A 16363-nucleotide genomic window follows, 5' to 3' on the forward strand; every position below is an offset into this window, starting at 1 on the left:
GACTGTGAACACCAGTTGTGGGTTGGTGTAGTGGGAATCCTGGGAAATCTGACCCCCAGCGTTGTTTCCTGCACTCCACCGTCCGAAGTAACACTCGCAGTGCTCTGGCGGAAAATGAAAGATGACAAAAATGGTTGTACCCAGGTATTCGAGACCGAACAGGTATGGCCGAATGGGGACGGAGTTGTGGGGAGGGAGGGGAAGGGGGGGGGGGGTTGGGGCGCTGAACCGAAGAAGCCAAGCAGTATCTGTGAACATGTCACCTTGTCCACACTGTTGCAATACGGTTCACCGGTCTCGGGGCACTTCGTTCACCGAGTTTCCAGCAAGATCAACGATGACGTAATTTCCGCAAAAATCCGACCGTTGACGGAAAATAGGCATAATATAGAGGGGTAATTAACAAGTATAAAAATATCCCCAAAATAAAATTTTCTGAACAAAAATTCGGGGCATAACTTTCTTCATTTGGCATAGAAACATAATCTTTGTTTCAGAGTTCCTTTCCATGTATCCTTTAAGTCAAAATTTCAAATCACTTTAAAATTGTTATTACTCATGTAACAAAGTCAAAATATTGATTGACAGCGAAAAATTCTGAGTAAGTTATTGTACATCAAATTTCAGCTAAAATAACCGAAAGGAACACACACAAAAAATAATGATTAAAATTTGAACTTAAGTTTAAGATTGCTTCGTGATCCCCAGGCCATACAGATCACTTACTCAGCTTATAGTTGCCCACGCTTTCCTCCATGTCACACGACATCGATAATGCAGTTTCGTCAACCTTGCTGTAAAACAAAGCAACCCCATATTATTATTCATCCTAGCCTTTCAGAAATCAATTCCAAGATTCAGAAGTATTTGTGAACATGACCAAGACACCAACGACAAAATGACCGTTTTAGGTCAAGAGATTGCCCTGACTGGCTGGTGAGAAATCACGTGTCTTTAATGACAGTAACGTGGAATTTGCTTGTTGTTGCTTCAATTATTGTTGTTGGTTTGTCTACATATCCCGGACCTTACTCTCGTAGAATCTCATCTGTCTCGCGTTGTCGGCATGGCATCCAGCATACAGTCTTGAATGTACGATACAAGAACAAAATTTATATTACGTCAGTGATCACTGATTGGCTCTCCTTGGTATCACTTGCGCATAAAAGTATTCTTCTATCCCCTAAATTTTTTTCACGTACGATTCTTTAAATACGGAGTATTCTTCTGCGGTCGCACCTGTGATGGTCTACAAGGAAACTGCGGAGGGTCATCAGTTTCCCCTGGACTGTGTCCGCTTTCCTCCCACCATAATCCTGGCCAGCGTCATATAAATGAAATATTCTTGAGTACGGCGTAAAAACATCAATCAAATAAATACATAAAATAAAATAAATACGGAGTACGTTTCAGCGCATGTCATGGAGAGGAAAGCCAATCACAGTTCAGTTAGGCCTACGTAAGGTGTGTGTTGTTGTTGTTGTATCCATAATATTTTGTCTAATTAATATCCAGGACTGTTCTACTGAACGCTTAGTAACGCTAGATAGTACAAAGGGTTTGCGAGACTGGACTCACCTGCGCGCCGTGAGGGGGCAAGGGGAGAAAACTCTGATCATGAAATCACTCTCCACGCCCTCCTTGTATGTGGACGGTACAATCATGTACTGTCCGGGTGGCACGCTGAAGCGGAAGCTGTGCTGTCTGTCAGTGAAGTACGTGTTGTCGCTTTCTCCCATCTTCTCGTACACGTAACTTGGTCTGCCCTTAGAGCTGGAGCAACCTAGGACCTAGAGGGAAGAAGAGGGCAAAATAGAGCCAGTGTGTTCACTGTGCATTTTATGGTCTACAGTTAGTCTGGTAATACGCATGAAAAAGAGAAACAGTCGTTGGATTTTAATTACTTGGAAATTTGGAAGAATTTGTTCAAATTCTAGAATATAAATGAAAATTACAATTCACATCTTCAACTCTTAAATTACAATATCAAGCAACTTGGTCTCTGGCGACTTAACTTGTTGTTTTTGGCAATCTTCATGATGACATCATTCCGTGTTTCGCAACCACGTGACCATTTTATTTATTAACATGGTAAACTACATGGTACGCAATTGTGACAAGCAATTGGAGACAACTTTGTTGTTTATTGACACGCTTTTTGTAAAACCATGAAGTTGTTTCTTCATTGTTAATAGTAAATAAAATCATCAATAATAGATTAGCTGCCTTTTGCGTACAACAATATTTATTTATTTATTTGATTGGTGTTTTACGCCGTACTCAAAAATATTTCACTTATGCGACGGCCGCCAGTATTGTGGTTGGAGGAAACCGGGCAAAGCCCGGAGGAAACCCACGACCCTCCGCAGGTTGCTGACAGACCTTCCCACGTACGGAGAAGAAGTCAGCATGAGCAGAACTTATAGCGACCACATTGGTGAGAGGCTCATGCCGTCATTACGCTTCACTAGCGCGCTAACCAACTGAGCCCCGGAGGCCCCCGTACAACAATAAATGCGCTTAGAATGACTATATGTTCGAAATGACCACATTGCAGCAATGAATGCTTCCTATATTGTCGAAAATTTCTTGCTATGGGGGGTATCGTTGGTATGAATGTTTCTGCTTTGCAAATTTTTGTTACTAATATTAACACAAGGACGCTTATACCTCCATTAACTCCGAGTTAAGGAGACTTCACAAACTCAGTTATCACCTGTGCCATAAGTACCGAACACCAAACAATTTACTCGATCTGTGATATAAATGTGAATTATCATCTTCTTATAAATTAACAAATCGATAAAAGAATTATTCCCTTTCCCAAAACTATAACCAACAAACAAATTAATGCATGCATCACCTTTCATGATTGCTTTCGGATTGCTATACGCTGAAAAGTAAAGGACATGATCCTTTTTACGCAATACATGCGACATGTCTTAAATATGGACACTATAATTTCATAAAAGAAGTTATACATGGGAAGCGACAAATCTCGATCACCTCCACTCAAAAGCCAACTATCGCAAACCTGGAACAAGTCACATCGGATTGACAGCTTGTCGTCCTTCCGGCGTTCCATATGCTGTATGATTTGGACCACCAGGGGAACTAAGCCGTTCTCTTGAGCACCTGGAGGTGGAAAGACCAGCAAGAACAGAGGTTATAGGTGAAATATATCTTTTTTTTTCTTCTTGAGAATGAGATTGACGAACTGACTGTTAGGTTTGTTTGTTTATGTCGTTTCCTTGGCCTGGAACATTGCTTTCAACATTATTCCGGTCACATTACGGTGGAGTCTGAATGTCCAAATGACGCCTGACTTAGCCCTCTGATACTGACATTATATTTCCGAATTTCCTACAGTGACCTATTTCAAGGTAGGTCAGATTGTAAATTGTCTGCATTTCCGAAGAGAACAGACCAATAACGAATAACTTTATAACCACAATCACACTGAAGTTTGCCACTTTTTAGTCTACCATATTTTCTTGAAAGAAGTGGATCAGTCGCTATTCTAGGCATGACATCCCATTCATATGTCGAGCTCGCATTGTATGGTGACTGTAAGAGAGCAATGTCCAAGTCAGCTTGGACCCGAGTTGCCATAGCACTGGAAAATGTCCCCCCATGTATCCATATTTTCAGTTGGCCTTTACTGTTACGACCGCACAGGTTGTAATTCGTATAGCGTATAGAATTACCATTTTGTGGAACGGTTATCAAGAACCTTGGGTTCGCCATGAGGTTCTGGAACCCGGCTGCGGATGCACCTTTCCACTCTCCCAGCAGTTCCGTGATATAACCTGAAACAGTATACAGTATTTACAGCACAGAGAGTAAAACCAAAGCAGTGACGACAGTGAGATAATTGGCTAATGGTTACACCTAATAAAGCGTTTTGTCAATTAACCTTGTGCAGTTAGGGTTTTTTTTTTCGACTGTTCACGTAAGTGCTTAAATAGTAGCAAATTACACGCCAATCAGGACCATGGCTTGAGCAGAATTAGGTAAAATTAATGCGGAGATGCTAATTGCAATTTATTAGACGTCACTAGACAGGCAGACAACAATCATCAACTGTCAAGTTCCAGAGGTGAACGGAAAAGATGTGTACACATAGACCTATATATTTATCATTTATCAGAGTTGTCTTTTAGATGCGACTAAAGAATATAATGCGAATCCACTTCTCTCTGTGTTTTTGGCTGCGGCTTTAAGTCAGCAGGTCACGGTCGGTGATTCACTCAGGGCACTCCGGTTTCTTCCATTCATAAACCTAACCGCCGTCATACAGGTGAAAAATTCTTGAGCACGCAGTTAAACACCACTTAATCAATCAATCAAGAACATCTGACTTACATGATTGCGGTTAGGTGTACGTAGTAAAGAGTAGAAAAGAGTGTAGAAAAGAGTGGACTGAACAGAACCCAGATAGACTTATTGTACCGCACTTCACAAGCTACTAGTGATCCCTGATACTGATAAATCATGGCCGTACATCCGGCTAGTTCCCTCCCCTTGACGTCAGGTGGCGCTAATAGATTCAGCTATCGCATTCAAGACACAAAGAATACGCCAGGGAACCAGAGTAGCCCGTATGGGAACCAGAGTATGACTACTCGGATTGAAGTTAAATGCATTCTGTTTAATCTTTCTTCAGTATCAGTTAAAATTCAAAGCCAAACCTTGAAGAACATGTTTCTTACGTCAATCTCCAAGAAATTGCACTCCCTTACCTAAACCATCCTTCCGTCCGTCCATGTCAAAGTCGGGTGTGATGGAACATATCGAAGCCTGGGAGAAGTAGACAAAGAAATCGTCCAGCGACATCCAGAACTCTCCGTCATCTTTATTCTCCGTGGATATGGAACCTTTCGGCACTTCCGCCAGTTCTCTGCTCCTGGAAGCATGATTGCGTATGATAGAGAGTGAACTTTACATATCTATGAATGAATTGGGGTGCAATATATAGTCTGTCCACACACGATACAAGACAATATTCCAAATGTACACGATTTGATATTTGTCAGTAACTGAGATGTATAATTTATTATCGACAACTTATATACTAGCATGGTACACGATTTGAATACTGATTGCACCGTTTCGCCTAGAACATTTCTTGTGTCTTTCCAACATTAATGGAAACTGTTGACGGCTTCTCTGTTCATGATTTCGCCCTAATTTCGTATTTTGTATTTTATATACCTTCTTAGTTTTTTAATGGTTTGTGTTAAGCGTGGTTTAGGGAATTGGACTTACGATTATTGACTTGGAACATGCATTTAGGTTGACGGCTGGTAGGCTGTCTGAATGTCTATTATGACGCCGAGAAAAATCAACAGTTTTTCTTGAAAATGCCTTGTCTGAAGTCATTGTTTAGAGAAATACATTTCTTTAAACTATCACTAGATGTGGCTTAGTCTCCGGAGCTTTTCAAGGTTATGTTAAAGCTAAATTATTATTTTTTTTAATCAATGGATGAAAAAACAATTTTAAATTACATAATGATCAAGTCCCGAAGTTAGAGTTAGTGAAACAAAGATGTAGCATGTTAAACCCGATTTCGCTACAATAATGCCAGACAAGCAGCTTTCCGCCAGTTGTCACCGGAAGTTGCGTCATTTACCAAAGTGTATTATGAGCTTTATGACGTCACTCACCCGTCGCTCCACGGACCCGTCCATTCCACTTTCCCCCAAGGATTTCGTATTCTAACTAAAGGCACCTGTTTTCCCTTGTACGTCACCTGAAAGTTTGGCAAAATATGAAAGACTCAAATAAAACAAAATACGAATTAAATGTATATACTAAACTACTTAACGAGGATATTGGCGACCAACATAGTCTATTGACGCAAAATACAAGGACTGCATAAAGATAACTCCAGATAAGAATTCAATTCACCAATTTGCAAGTACTCAACCTAGTAGATTACTCACTGTGGCTGTTCCCGTTAAGGAATACGCATGCGCTCCGACCAAACCGTGCACGCCATTCTTCTCTGCCTGTTGAAACAATGACAAAGTAAAGCTGAACATATGTCTAATAATATCTTACAACAATGCCATTATACTGTACAGTGTCTGTACGACAGAAATCAGTGCACAATACAATGTGTACGACAGAAGTCATTGCACTACACAATGTCCTAGACTGAGGTCAATGTGCCCTGGTGGAAACCCACGCCCACCAGCAAGTTGCTAGCTGGCCTTCCCAGGTACGACCGGAGAAGAAGATATGATGGACTTGAACTCACGGCGCTCAGCTGGCTTCTGCTCCAGTCGTATTTGGGGAGACCTGACAGCAACCTCAGATAGTCGTGGCTCTGTCTGGTTTCCACCCACCATAATGATGGCCGCCATCGTATAACTGAAACATTCTTCAGCGTGGCATCAGTCAAAAAAATAAATAAACTGAACTCACAGCAAATTCAGAATAGAGGAAAACAAGGGACATCTCTCCATCGGGAACTTGGCCATAGTCTTGTCCCAGATGTGGCACAGCAAAGCGTTCAACAAATATTACAGGTATGCGTAGATGAACAAATCCTCCAATAACAAGAAGCGACCTGCAATCCTATAACGGGGGCATAACTTACCCAACTAAAATAATATGCACGGAAATGAATCAACGAAAAACAGAAAATGCACAACACAGACTTACCGGGACTGTGCACGTGATCATTGCACGTGACTGTATGGCGTTTGTAAGCCGTCTGAAGAGTTTCTGGGGGTCAGCGGACTCCAGGGTAACTCTCTCCCCGACCCCACCCGTCAGGGTGAGGAAAGCATCCACGGTCTGGCCCCCATACACGTCCAGGTATGACCCATGGAATCTGGGCAAGCAAACTTAGCGTATAAGCCATTGGTGTATAACATCTTCATAGTACAGGTAAATGCATCCATTTTGAAATGTTTGTGAACGTGAAGCGCCATATCATATCTCCAAACCTCTTCTTATACCTAACTCCCGGCTCGGGGGGAATAAGAATTCAACTTAAGATTTGACAAAAAGAGTTCACTGAAAACTCACACATTTTTATATCTTACATTTGACGGTGCTCCGGATTTCGGGAGGGGGAGGGGGCCAGGAAATGGGGAAAAGGCTTTAATTGCTTCAACTCTTTTCTGCGTACATCTGTCTCACCCATAATGAGAAAATCTGCCATAATTACATGGTTGATAGGGCTTCCAATAGTAACACATAAAAGTGACATGGAAACTCAGTTTATGGAAAACAAATGGCTTAAATCTCTGAATTATATGTGGTTTGTTGCAATGGTGGTGGACTAATCATGGCATGCTCTCTTTGCCTTGTTTTCAAGTTATTGTTTATTAAAAGTGATGGCAACTCAGCATTTTGAGCAATTCTTGACCAATGACGTCTAATAAACTGCAGGTAATTTGCCACAATTTAAGTAGTTACATGAGCACTTAGAATAAACCCTAACTGAGTATAGTTGACGAGAGACCGTATTTCACCAGTGTGACTATTTGCCAATTATCACATTGTCGTCGCTAATTTCACTCTCTATATGCCTTTTCTGTTCAAGCAATTCCCCGATGCGGTCGCTGTGAGTTCAAGCCCAGCTCATGATGGCTTCTTCTCAGGCGGTAAGTGGGAAAATCTGTCAGCAACCTGCGGAGGGTAGTGGGTTTCCGCCGGGCTCTACGAAATATTCTTGAGTACGGCGTAAAACACCCATCAAATAAATAAATAAATAAATAAATAAATATTCAAGCAATTAAGTCTTACTTGGCAAATGCTTTCTCTAACAGCGCCACCCACATCTCGTTAGGGTTCGTTGCTGACTTGGCACCCCAGAGCTGAGTATCGTAAATCACAGGTAACTTGTCGTCCGTGTACACGTCCTCCCAGTTACCGAACCGCCAAAACCGACAGTGGAACATCCCCCGGTAATCTTCGGAACCGGGAACAGGGTACGAGTCAAAGCAGAATATCTGACGAGGACAGAGGCTGTATTTTAACACACACAAAAACCACCTGTGTTCTGTGAGCACAAACTTGTGTTCTTCCCACTAAAAGTCTTGTGTCATATTTGAACAACTCTTTGTTGGGTCGAATTAACACAAGGTCTTGTTTTGAAAGAATTGAATACACAAGATATAATATGATGCACAATACTTGTTTCAAAATACACAAGTTTTTGTTGTAATGCATAACTTACATAATTTTGGTTCAACACAAGTTTGTGCTTTATTTTCTTGTAACACCACGATGTGTATTTCACATACATTTTACACCTGTTTGTGTTGGGGCAATACATTTGTGTTCAGTTGTTGTGTTCGGTTTCAAGTATTTTTTGTGTCTACAGAGGAAAGCACTGTAAGTACGATAAAAAGACAAGTGCAGTAGATCTGCAATGTACTACAATGTAATGGACAGGTAGCCGCTGTATGTAAATAGAATTATATAATAGAATTAAAGAAATAAAAATCGTGAAATCTTATCATACATGAATTTTAATAAAGTAATACATTAAAGTAAAACACATCTGTTTCTTTCCGTCATGTTTGTATTATACAAGAATGAAACATGTATTTATAAAATTGCATGATCACCACGGAAAAACTTTACAAATCGCTCGGAAAGGCCGTACCAGCCATCCAAACCCATGATACAGCACAACCCACTCCAGTTAATTCCAAATCAAAATCACACAAAACCGAACCAGATTTGAACTAGTTCCAGGTTTTGTGGACGTATTTGCACGTGAGATACGGTACAGCTTCCTACCTGGTTCATTAAGTCCTTTCTCTCGGAGATGGAGGCCACTAAGGACAAAAACCAGCAGGTGCCCGCTGACCCCTGTCCTATGTCAAACCGGGTCGTACCCTCAGAAAACAGCACTGGGCTCTCCGCGAATTCCTATCAAATGGAAAGATGGTAGTTGAAGGGGGAAGGGAAATTGTGACATAAAACATGGGGGGTAAAATCTGAATTTCATGTTGTTTTCAGGGTAGTGACGACACTGGTATTTTGCGACTTAGAGAGGGGTTCGACTGCATTAAAGATGTTCATACTCAAATTTGGTACAAACATATATATATATATATATATATATATATATATATATATATATATATATATATATATATATATATATATATATATATATATATATATATATATATATATATTTCGTTTTAAATGACCACAAAATTGCTCGCAGATTGGATCAATGACAATGATTCTTTTCGAAATGCGGATGTCTTTTTGCACATCGATATAAACATTACCGCTGTCATATAAGATTAAGGCCCTTGAGTACCACGTCTAACACCAAACCAATATTGATTTTCACTTACTGAAGTACCCAGCAATAGGACTGTGGACAATAGGACAATAGGACAAAGAGATAATAATGTATCAACTCAGTTGCCCCCAATAACCAACGACACTTTACGTTTGGAACTTCACTATGTTGGTGGGTTGCTGGGGTTGGGTTGGGGTTGTGATGGGAGGGAGGAGAGCAGGCCAATGACAGGATTCGTTATTTCGTAACCCTGACCACGACTTGGAATGCAACGGGGTCATTCAATCGAAAGTGTACATTTGGTATTTTATGAATCGAAGACTGTCAAAGGCCTATTTTTCTATTACTTCTTGATTCTTGGCAAAATGACCAGTAATCAATTGCATTATGAAAGACTCTCGATTCAGGGTGAGTGGATATATTTACAGGTCCTAAGTGCTAATGACTGAAGTGTAGTTTGTCTTCATATCGACTACATATTTACCATTGTGGCAGCACCGTCAACGGTTCATTAAGCAATGAGGCTGTAATAACAAATCAATCAAGTGTAGCCTTGGGCTTTCGTGCGGGACTGTCATGTTGTATTTGCTGTTAACGCAAACACGTCAGTTTTTCCTGGCTTCGGGATCACGTAACCTTTTGTAGCCTAGCACCAGATTCATGCCAACTTTTTGTCTCAATCGTAACTCAGAATAGAAGCGTAAAGAAAAACTTTCAACAATATAAAGACAGACGCATGGCTTCAATACTGAGATACAAAAAAAGTGTCATTTTCATTGTAAATCTACCCCTGTGTTTTAAGGCCTTATTCTACATGATCTTATATTGTCAACGGCCCCTCAAAGCAATCGTAAGTTATTAGATTGGCAGCTCTTTTTAAGAAAGTGGATATTAAGTAGCAGTATGATTGTGTGTGTGTGTGTGGGGGGGGGGGGGGGCTGTTGGTCGAGTGGTCAAGACAGTTGACGTATATTGCTGGGGATTTGGTGCCCGACTCTTACGTTGCTCGTTCGAAACCCCGGAATGGGCGCAGTCAATTTCAATCATCAGAAACCAGAATTATATCCAAGGAGTACAATCCCTACTAACGATAATGCTGTTAATCGTTATGCTGAAGTCGTTACAACGGCATTTACATATGTTTCCAATTAATAGTTTCAATAAACTTTGTCTAAACTTGGTTTGTTGAACAGGCTCCATGTCCTTGGGTTAACCTTAGGCTGAAAACACATGTTAAAGTGTGATAAGCTAAAGGGCGACAATCGAATGAGGCAGTTTAAAGTATCAGCTACCTGGAGCAAACTTAATTTTGGTTGACTCATCCTGCGAGAACCAGATAAATGGCAGCGTCTTCTGGCGGCATGGATCATGATAACTTTTCCTTGTTGTGCTTAGTCACTCCTAACAGATAAAGAGTGGACACTTGGCATTTGGACATCTTGTTCGTGACATCACAAAGAACGATTCCCGGAAATGTCGACATTATGACATATTCCGGTTTTACGTACGTCATATACATGTGCCCTACCTTAGGGCAATCTTCCCTGCTTAAAATGCTTTAGGTAAATGTCAGGACTGATGTGATACTTTCAGAGATTTATGTTTTCCATTTAGTTTAGTCACCAACTACGTAATTCTTATATTCTGGCCCTTGCATTGTTTTACATCTAAATAATTATGTATACAAACAATTGTGTACAGATGAAACTGTTATTATATACACTGCCTTTTCCCATTATCTGAATGGTGTTTAACGCCATACTCAAACCGTTTTTACCTGTATGATGACGGGCTTTATGACAGGTTGGAAGAAACCCGAATGCCCGAAGTAAACCACCGGCGTTTGGCAAGATAATGACGAACTTTCCTACGTATGACAGATTTGCATCAGTGGAGCGAGCTCAAAATGTATATCGACCGATTCCGTGGCAAAATGATTAGAGCGTCCGTCTTGAAGTCGGGAGACCAGAGGTCAAATCCTGGTCGAGTAATACCAATGATTTTAAAAATGATACTCTCAGCACCTAGAGGTTAGAGTAAGGAAACAGGCTTGATTGGCCCCGTGTCAGTATAATGTGACCGGGTTGGGGTGTGTGTCATGTCTGGAGTCTTCGGCATGTTACTTCAATGGCGGCAGCACTTTGGCGACATGCACTCGCCCTGTCACAAGAAGACACAATATATGACTCCTCGTCGTCATAGGACTGAAAAATTGGTATGTAGGACGTTAGGCCCCAAGCATTCATTCATTCAAAATATATATCATATTGGTGGAAGGCAGGTGATTCCAAGGAGCTTCATGTAAGACTACTTAATCGCCCCCACGCGAGACTAATTATAGTCGCGAACAGTGATGTTGGGAAAATCCCAAAGATTCCCTCTCCCAGGCTGCAACTGAACTAACACCCAATATCTGTATTCGAAATCAGTGGCTATACTCGAATCCACTTAAGTGTGTAACCCGAATGCAGTGTTCTCGTGTCAGCTGATACGAATGTTAATGTGCAATGGGTGCAGAGGGTTCTTTATTTCAACGCCGTTCTTCACGCACCTTTCTTGTTCCAGTCTCGGAGAAATGGGGAGTGAAAATTTCGTTCACGAACAGTGATCTCGAGAGCAAGTCTTAAGCATTCGAAACCACATCCTCGAGTGGGAAAAGTAAGTATCTTAACTTCTTGGGCAAAACCACGCCCCCTTCCTGACACCGTCTTCTGTCTCTTTTTACACTTGTGACAAATGAAACTGGACTGGTGTGCGCATGTTCTGTAGAATTAATCTCGAGGGCCCGTTCTACAAAGCTGTCGAAACGCTGTCTCAAACACATTTACCACGGCGGCGTATCTCTTCACTGTATGTTTTGTGGTGGAAATTGCGACAGGCGAAGTTTACGACTGCTTCTTAGAACGTTATATCTGTTTGTTAAGTTATATACAATGAATGGAAACCTATAAAATTTAATGGATGATAAAGACACACACACCCTTCTCCGAGTGTTGCCCTTCGAGAGACACACACACCCTTCTCCAAGAGTTGCCCTTCGAGAGACTCTTCTACCAGGCAAGCCTCGACCATTAAAGTCTGCTTGCAGCTTTGTCCTGTGCTTAAGTAGGATTTATTGAGTCTTACACTCATTTGCACTATTCTACTATTTCCATTGCTCTTCGTTTCAAAGTGACCGCATTATGCATGGTATTCTGAAGGATAGGCTATAGCATGTTTTTATGGTCACTGGGCAGTCATATAAAGCATTCTGAGATGAGATAAACACTTGACCTCTAACACATGATTTACCACGGGTAACATCGTGTGGCGATGAAAGTATACTTAATGGAATAGAGATCAAGAACAGGATGAGATAGAATTACACTGTCTCATTAGCCTAAATATTAGCTATATTTACAGTTGCTCTCAATTTCGAAATGCCCAGGCTTTTTTTAAGACCATGTCCAATGCCTCTAACCATTTCAATTCCCTTTTTGGTGTGATACACAAAATCATTATTTATTGCCAGGCCACACAAGCAATGAGAGCAGGGAACCATTGGTAATGCACCCCCCACTTTTTAGATACAACCCTTCAGTGATGCTGATAGGCTTTCAATGAAGTGAGTCCCCGGGACTCAGAGGTTGCTAAATGGGTGGGTCCAGAACAAAAAATTTTCTTTGGAGTTAAACTTCTGTTTGATTTAGTAATTTTAATAATTATTTGGATTTTGGATGACCGAAACTATTAACACGAGATCTCTTCTGCGCCTGATAGATGCCCAATAAGGGCAAGTTGTTGTCTTAATATTCTCTTACGTATTGCAGTTTGCCTGGGCGTTTGTTGTGTATTTTGGGCTCCAAAACTACGTGGTAAATATCCACAAAGATCCAAAGAAAAAAAATGTTTTTTTTTTCATTGTTTCACTTAGTGCGTATTTTGCCAGTGACATCTAAAATCAACTGAAAATTTCCAGACAATGTACGAGTCAAACGGAAAGTATCGGTGTTGAAGGAAAGAAACTTTTGTAAGACAACAACTTTCAATAATAGTGAAACAAAATAATAGGCTACATCTATGTAGATAGATGGGATCCTGCCGGTCAGTAGATTATACATATTTTTAATTAAGGTTCAGTTTGTTTATTTGTATTATTTCAATTTGGATTTGTTGTTCACAATATGTAGCCTTAGCCTGTGTCCTCAGGTCACGGTTGTGAATCTACTGCGTCCTTTCCGATTTGTTTGCGTCAGAGACGAAGGGCGCATACCTTTCAACATCACTGACCCTTAACGGTTATCTATTTTGCATTTATGTAAATTAAAGGCAATACAAAATTGCCGTGGAACCATGCAGAGTGGCTGCTTAACGAACAAGTTTCCTCGATCCCAACAGTACACAAAGCTGGCTGTTCCCGGCTCGGTTAGAAACAATGTCTATACCGGCATAATAAAACTGTCATGAAATGGCGTTTCACTTAAGTTTAATACGAGCCAAATGGTTGAAGTGGCATACATAATGACAACGTTTCGAAGCTCACATGAAAAAGTTTATTAACCCGAGCCAGTTTGGCCGTTTGCGCAAACTTACGTTCGTTGAAACCCCCACACATGTCTTCCGCCAATATGGAATGCAAGTGTTTACGTCACACACCGGCTATTTTGTCATTAATTTCCCAACAGTTGTTTACAGTGGCGTAAGAAGGAAATTAAAAGTGTGTGTGAGGATGTGGAGGTATCACAGCACATTAGGCGCAGGTCCAGGGGCAGCATATAGGCTCCGCGACTCTAGATTGCCATATACGAGATTTTTAGAAAATGTAGAGCCGTGAAAGTGACAAGCTGCAAAATCTTTTTTTAATGTCTAGCCAAGCACATTAGGCCCTAGATTGCGTTACACGTACTAGTAAACAGGCATTCAAAGTTGGTCCCAAGACATTTTATGTAAAGAGTAAACGTGACATCGTGAAAAAAGTGTGGAAACTGGGGAGGGGGGGTGGGGTGGGGTGGATGGAGGGCGTTTCGAAGTTGTGTCCCATTTGTTGAGAAACACTGAAGTTGTGTCCCATTTGTTAAGAAACATTGAAGTTGTGTCCCATTTGTTGAGGTAAATTGAAGCTGTGTCCTTTTGTTGAGACAAATTGAAGCTGTGTCCCATTTGTTGAGACAAATTGAAGCTGTGTCCTGTTTGTTGAGACAAACTGAAGCTGTCCCCCATTTGTTGAGACATATTGAAGCTGTGTCCTATTGTTGAGAAACGTTGAAGTTGTGTACCATTCGTTGATTACGAATTGGTGGTGGGGTGGGGAGAGCTTGACATATAATTAATAAAGCATGCCGTATCAACGAAGACCATGTGACAGTTCCCATTTCTATGATACCTTCACAAATTAATGGAATTCTTACCTGTGGTCTCTTCCAGTCCAGTCCTGTGGCAAGTTTTCCGAGAGCGTCGCCAAGCGTGAACTCATCATCTGTATACAAATCGCCCTTGACCTCAGGCTTGGCCACTGGTTGACTGGGCTTGCCGTCTTCACGAAGGTCCGCGTTGTGCACCTGTAAACCACACGGCACTCCGCGGTATGCCAAACCGTCTCGATCGGAACTGTCAGGCTGGCGGTGTAAAGAGATTTGATGGCAGATTATAACAGGTGTGTACAGGTATTCATGTACATAATGGATGTAGTGTAACAGTTCGTTGTGTTCACTTGTATATATATAAGAAATGGAGAGGAAACTAGCTGGTATAACAAGTATATCAGCCGGTTATTCAAGAAACAGGACATTGGATCCATTATAAACGAAATGCTACAAAGTACTACACTTGAGATACACTGACATGGAGTGCAAAGGTCTGGCAGCAACCTGCGGATGGTCGTGGGCTTCCCTCGGGCTCTGCTGGATTTCTTTCCTACCATGACGCTGCCCACCGTCTTATAAGTGAAATATTCTAGAATACGGCGCGAAGCGCCAATGGAATTAGAAGAAGTGTGTTCCAATAGTTTGATTTCGTTCGGTCTCATGTACTTGGAATTACATTCATATTTACAATGGTTATTTCATTAAAACAAAATTTAAGGATTTTTCCTGTAACGAAGAAGGGAATATAGATCACGTAAGCTAAATCAAACTCTACAACGAAATACCTCATCTTCTTTCTGTTGTTCTGTCTCTGATGCCTTCCTCCTTTCTTCTTCCTCTTTTCGTTTTTCCTCCTCTTCCTGTTTCCTCTTTTCTTCTTCATTTCGTTTTTCCTCCTCTTCCTGTTTCCTCTTTTTTTCTTCTTCTTCTTTTCGTTTTTCCTCCTCTTTTTGTTTTCCTTTTTCCTCATCTTCCTGTTTTTGTTTTTCCTCCTCTTTCTGTTTCCCTTTTTCCTCATCCCTTTCCTTTCCGTCGTCGTTTTTCTCTTCCTTTTTATCATCATCGTTATTCTCCTCTTTTACCTCGCCTTTGATCTTCATCTCCTCTTCCCTCTCCTTCTTTTCCTCTTCCACACGTTTCTGTATTTTCTGCTCATGTTCTTTTCTATCCTTCTGTTGCTCTTCCCTCTGATCTTGAAGTTCCCTCAGACGTCGGTCCACCTCTTCTTGGTGCCTCTTCTCGTCAGTGCTCAGCGTGTTCTCACGAGATCGCATCTTGGAGTTGTCGTCATGATTGTCTTCACCTGGACTAGGCAGAGTGGCCTCTCTTGGTGGTGGAGAGCCGGTAGTTGATGACCCACACCCCATCTTTTCGGCCTTTTTGGACTATATTGCCTTTAAGTACCAGAAGAAAATGCAAAATAAGTGATATGTGTTCTAAAGAAAAACCTACTATTAAGCGATAGATCAAAATGTTTTGAAAAACCGCTTCTTCATATTACCAGTAATGAAGCCACAACAGTGTTTTTTTTTTCTTTTTTTTTTTGAGTGTGTGGTGGATAACCCTTTGTAGATACCAGAGTTAGGTGAAGACGGTTGAGACACATTTCTCGGTTCATGTCTAATTTTTGGCCAACCATATTGCTCCAGCTTTTGATCTTCCGGAAGATGTCTCAAGTCAGTTGCTTCCTGTTTAGAGTATATACTCCAAAAACCCATATGATTCGATTGTCATT

The 16363-nt window shown here is 41.1% G+C and overlaps 1 protein-coding gene across 1 annotated transcript in view; it reads right to left on the reverse strand.

Moving 5' to 3' along the window:
• The window catches only part of LOC135477866 (calpain-2 catalytic subunit-like), a 19017-nt gene extending 2960 nt beyond the window's left edge, over positions 1-16057 (reverse strand). The window contains 13 exon segments of the mRNA XM_064758071.1: positions 4-104; positions 727-794; positions 1579-1790; positions 3035-3135; positions 3708-3809; positions 4743-4906; positions 5670-5755; positions 5949-6014; positions 6673-6844; positions 7765-7970; positions 8767-8898; positions 14674-14880; positions 15414-16057. Of these exon segments, the coding sequence (XP_064614141.1) occupies positions 4-104; positions 727-794; positions 1579-1790; positions 3035-3135; positions 3708-3809; positions 4743-4906; positions 5670-5755; positions 5949-6014; positions 6673-6844; positions 7765-7970; positions 8767-8898; positions 14674-14880; positions 15414-15995 (2199 nt within the window). The 5' untranslated portion in view covers positions 15996-16057.
• Positions 16058-16363: the final 306 nt, after the last annotated feature.

The sequence above is a fragment of the Liolophura sinensis genome, chromosome 11, assembly GCF_032854445.1.
Source record: "Liolophura sinensis isolate JHLJ2023 chromosome 11, CUHK_Ljap_v2, whole genome shotgun sequence".
Taxonomy (NCBI): Eukaryota; Metazoa; Mollusca; class Polyplacophora; order Chitonida; family Chitonidae; genus Liolophura; species Liolophura sinensis.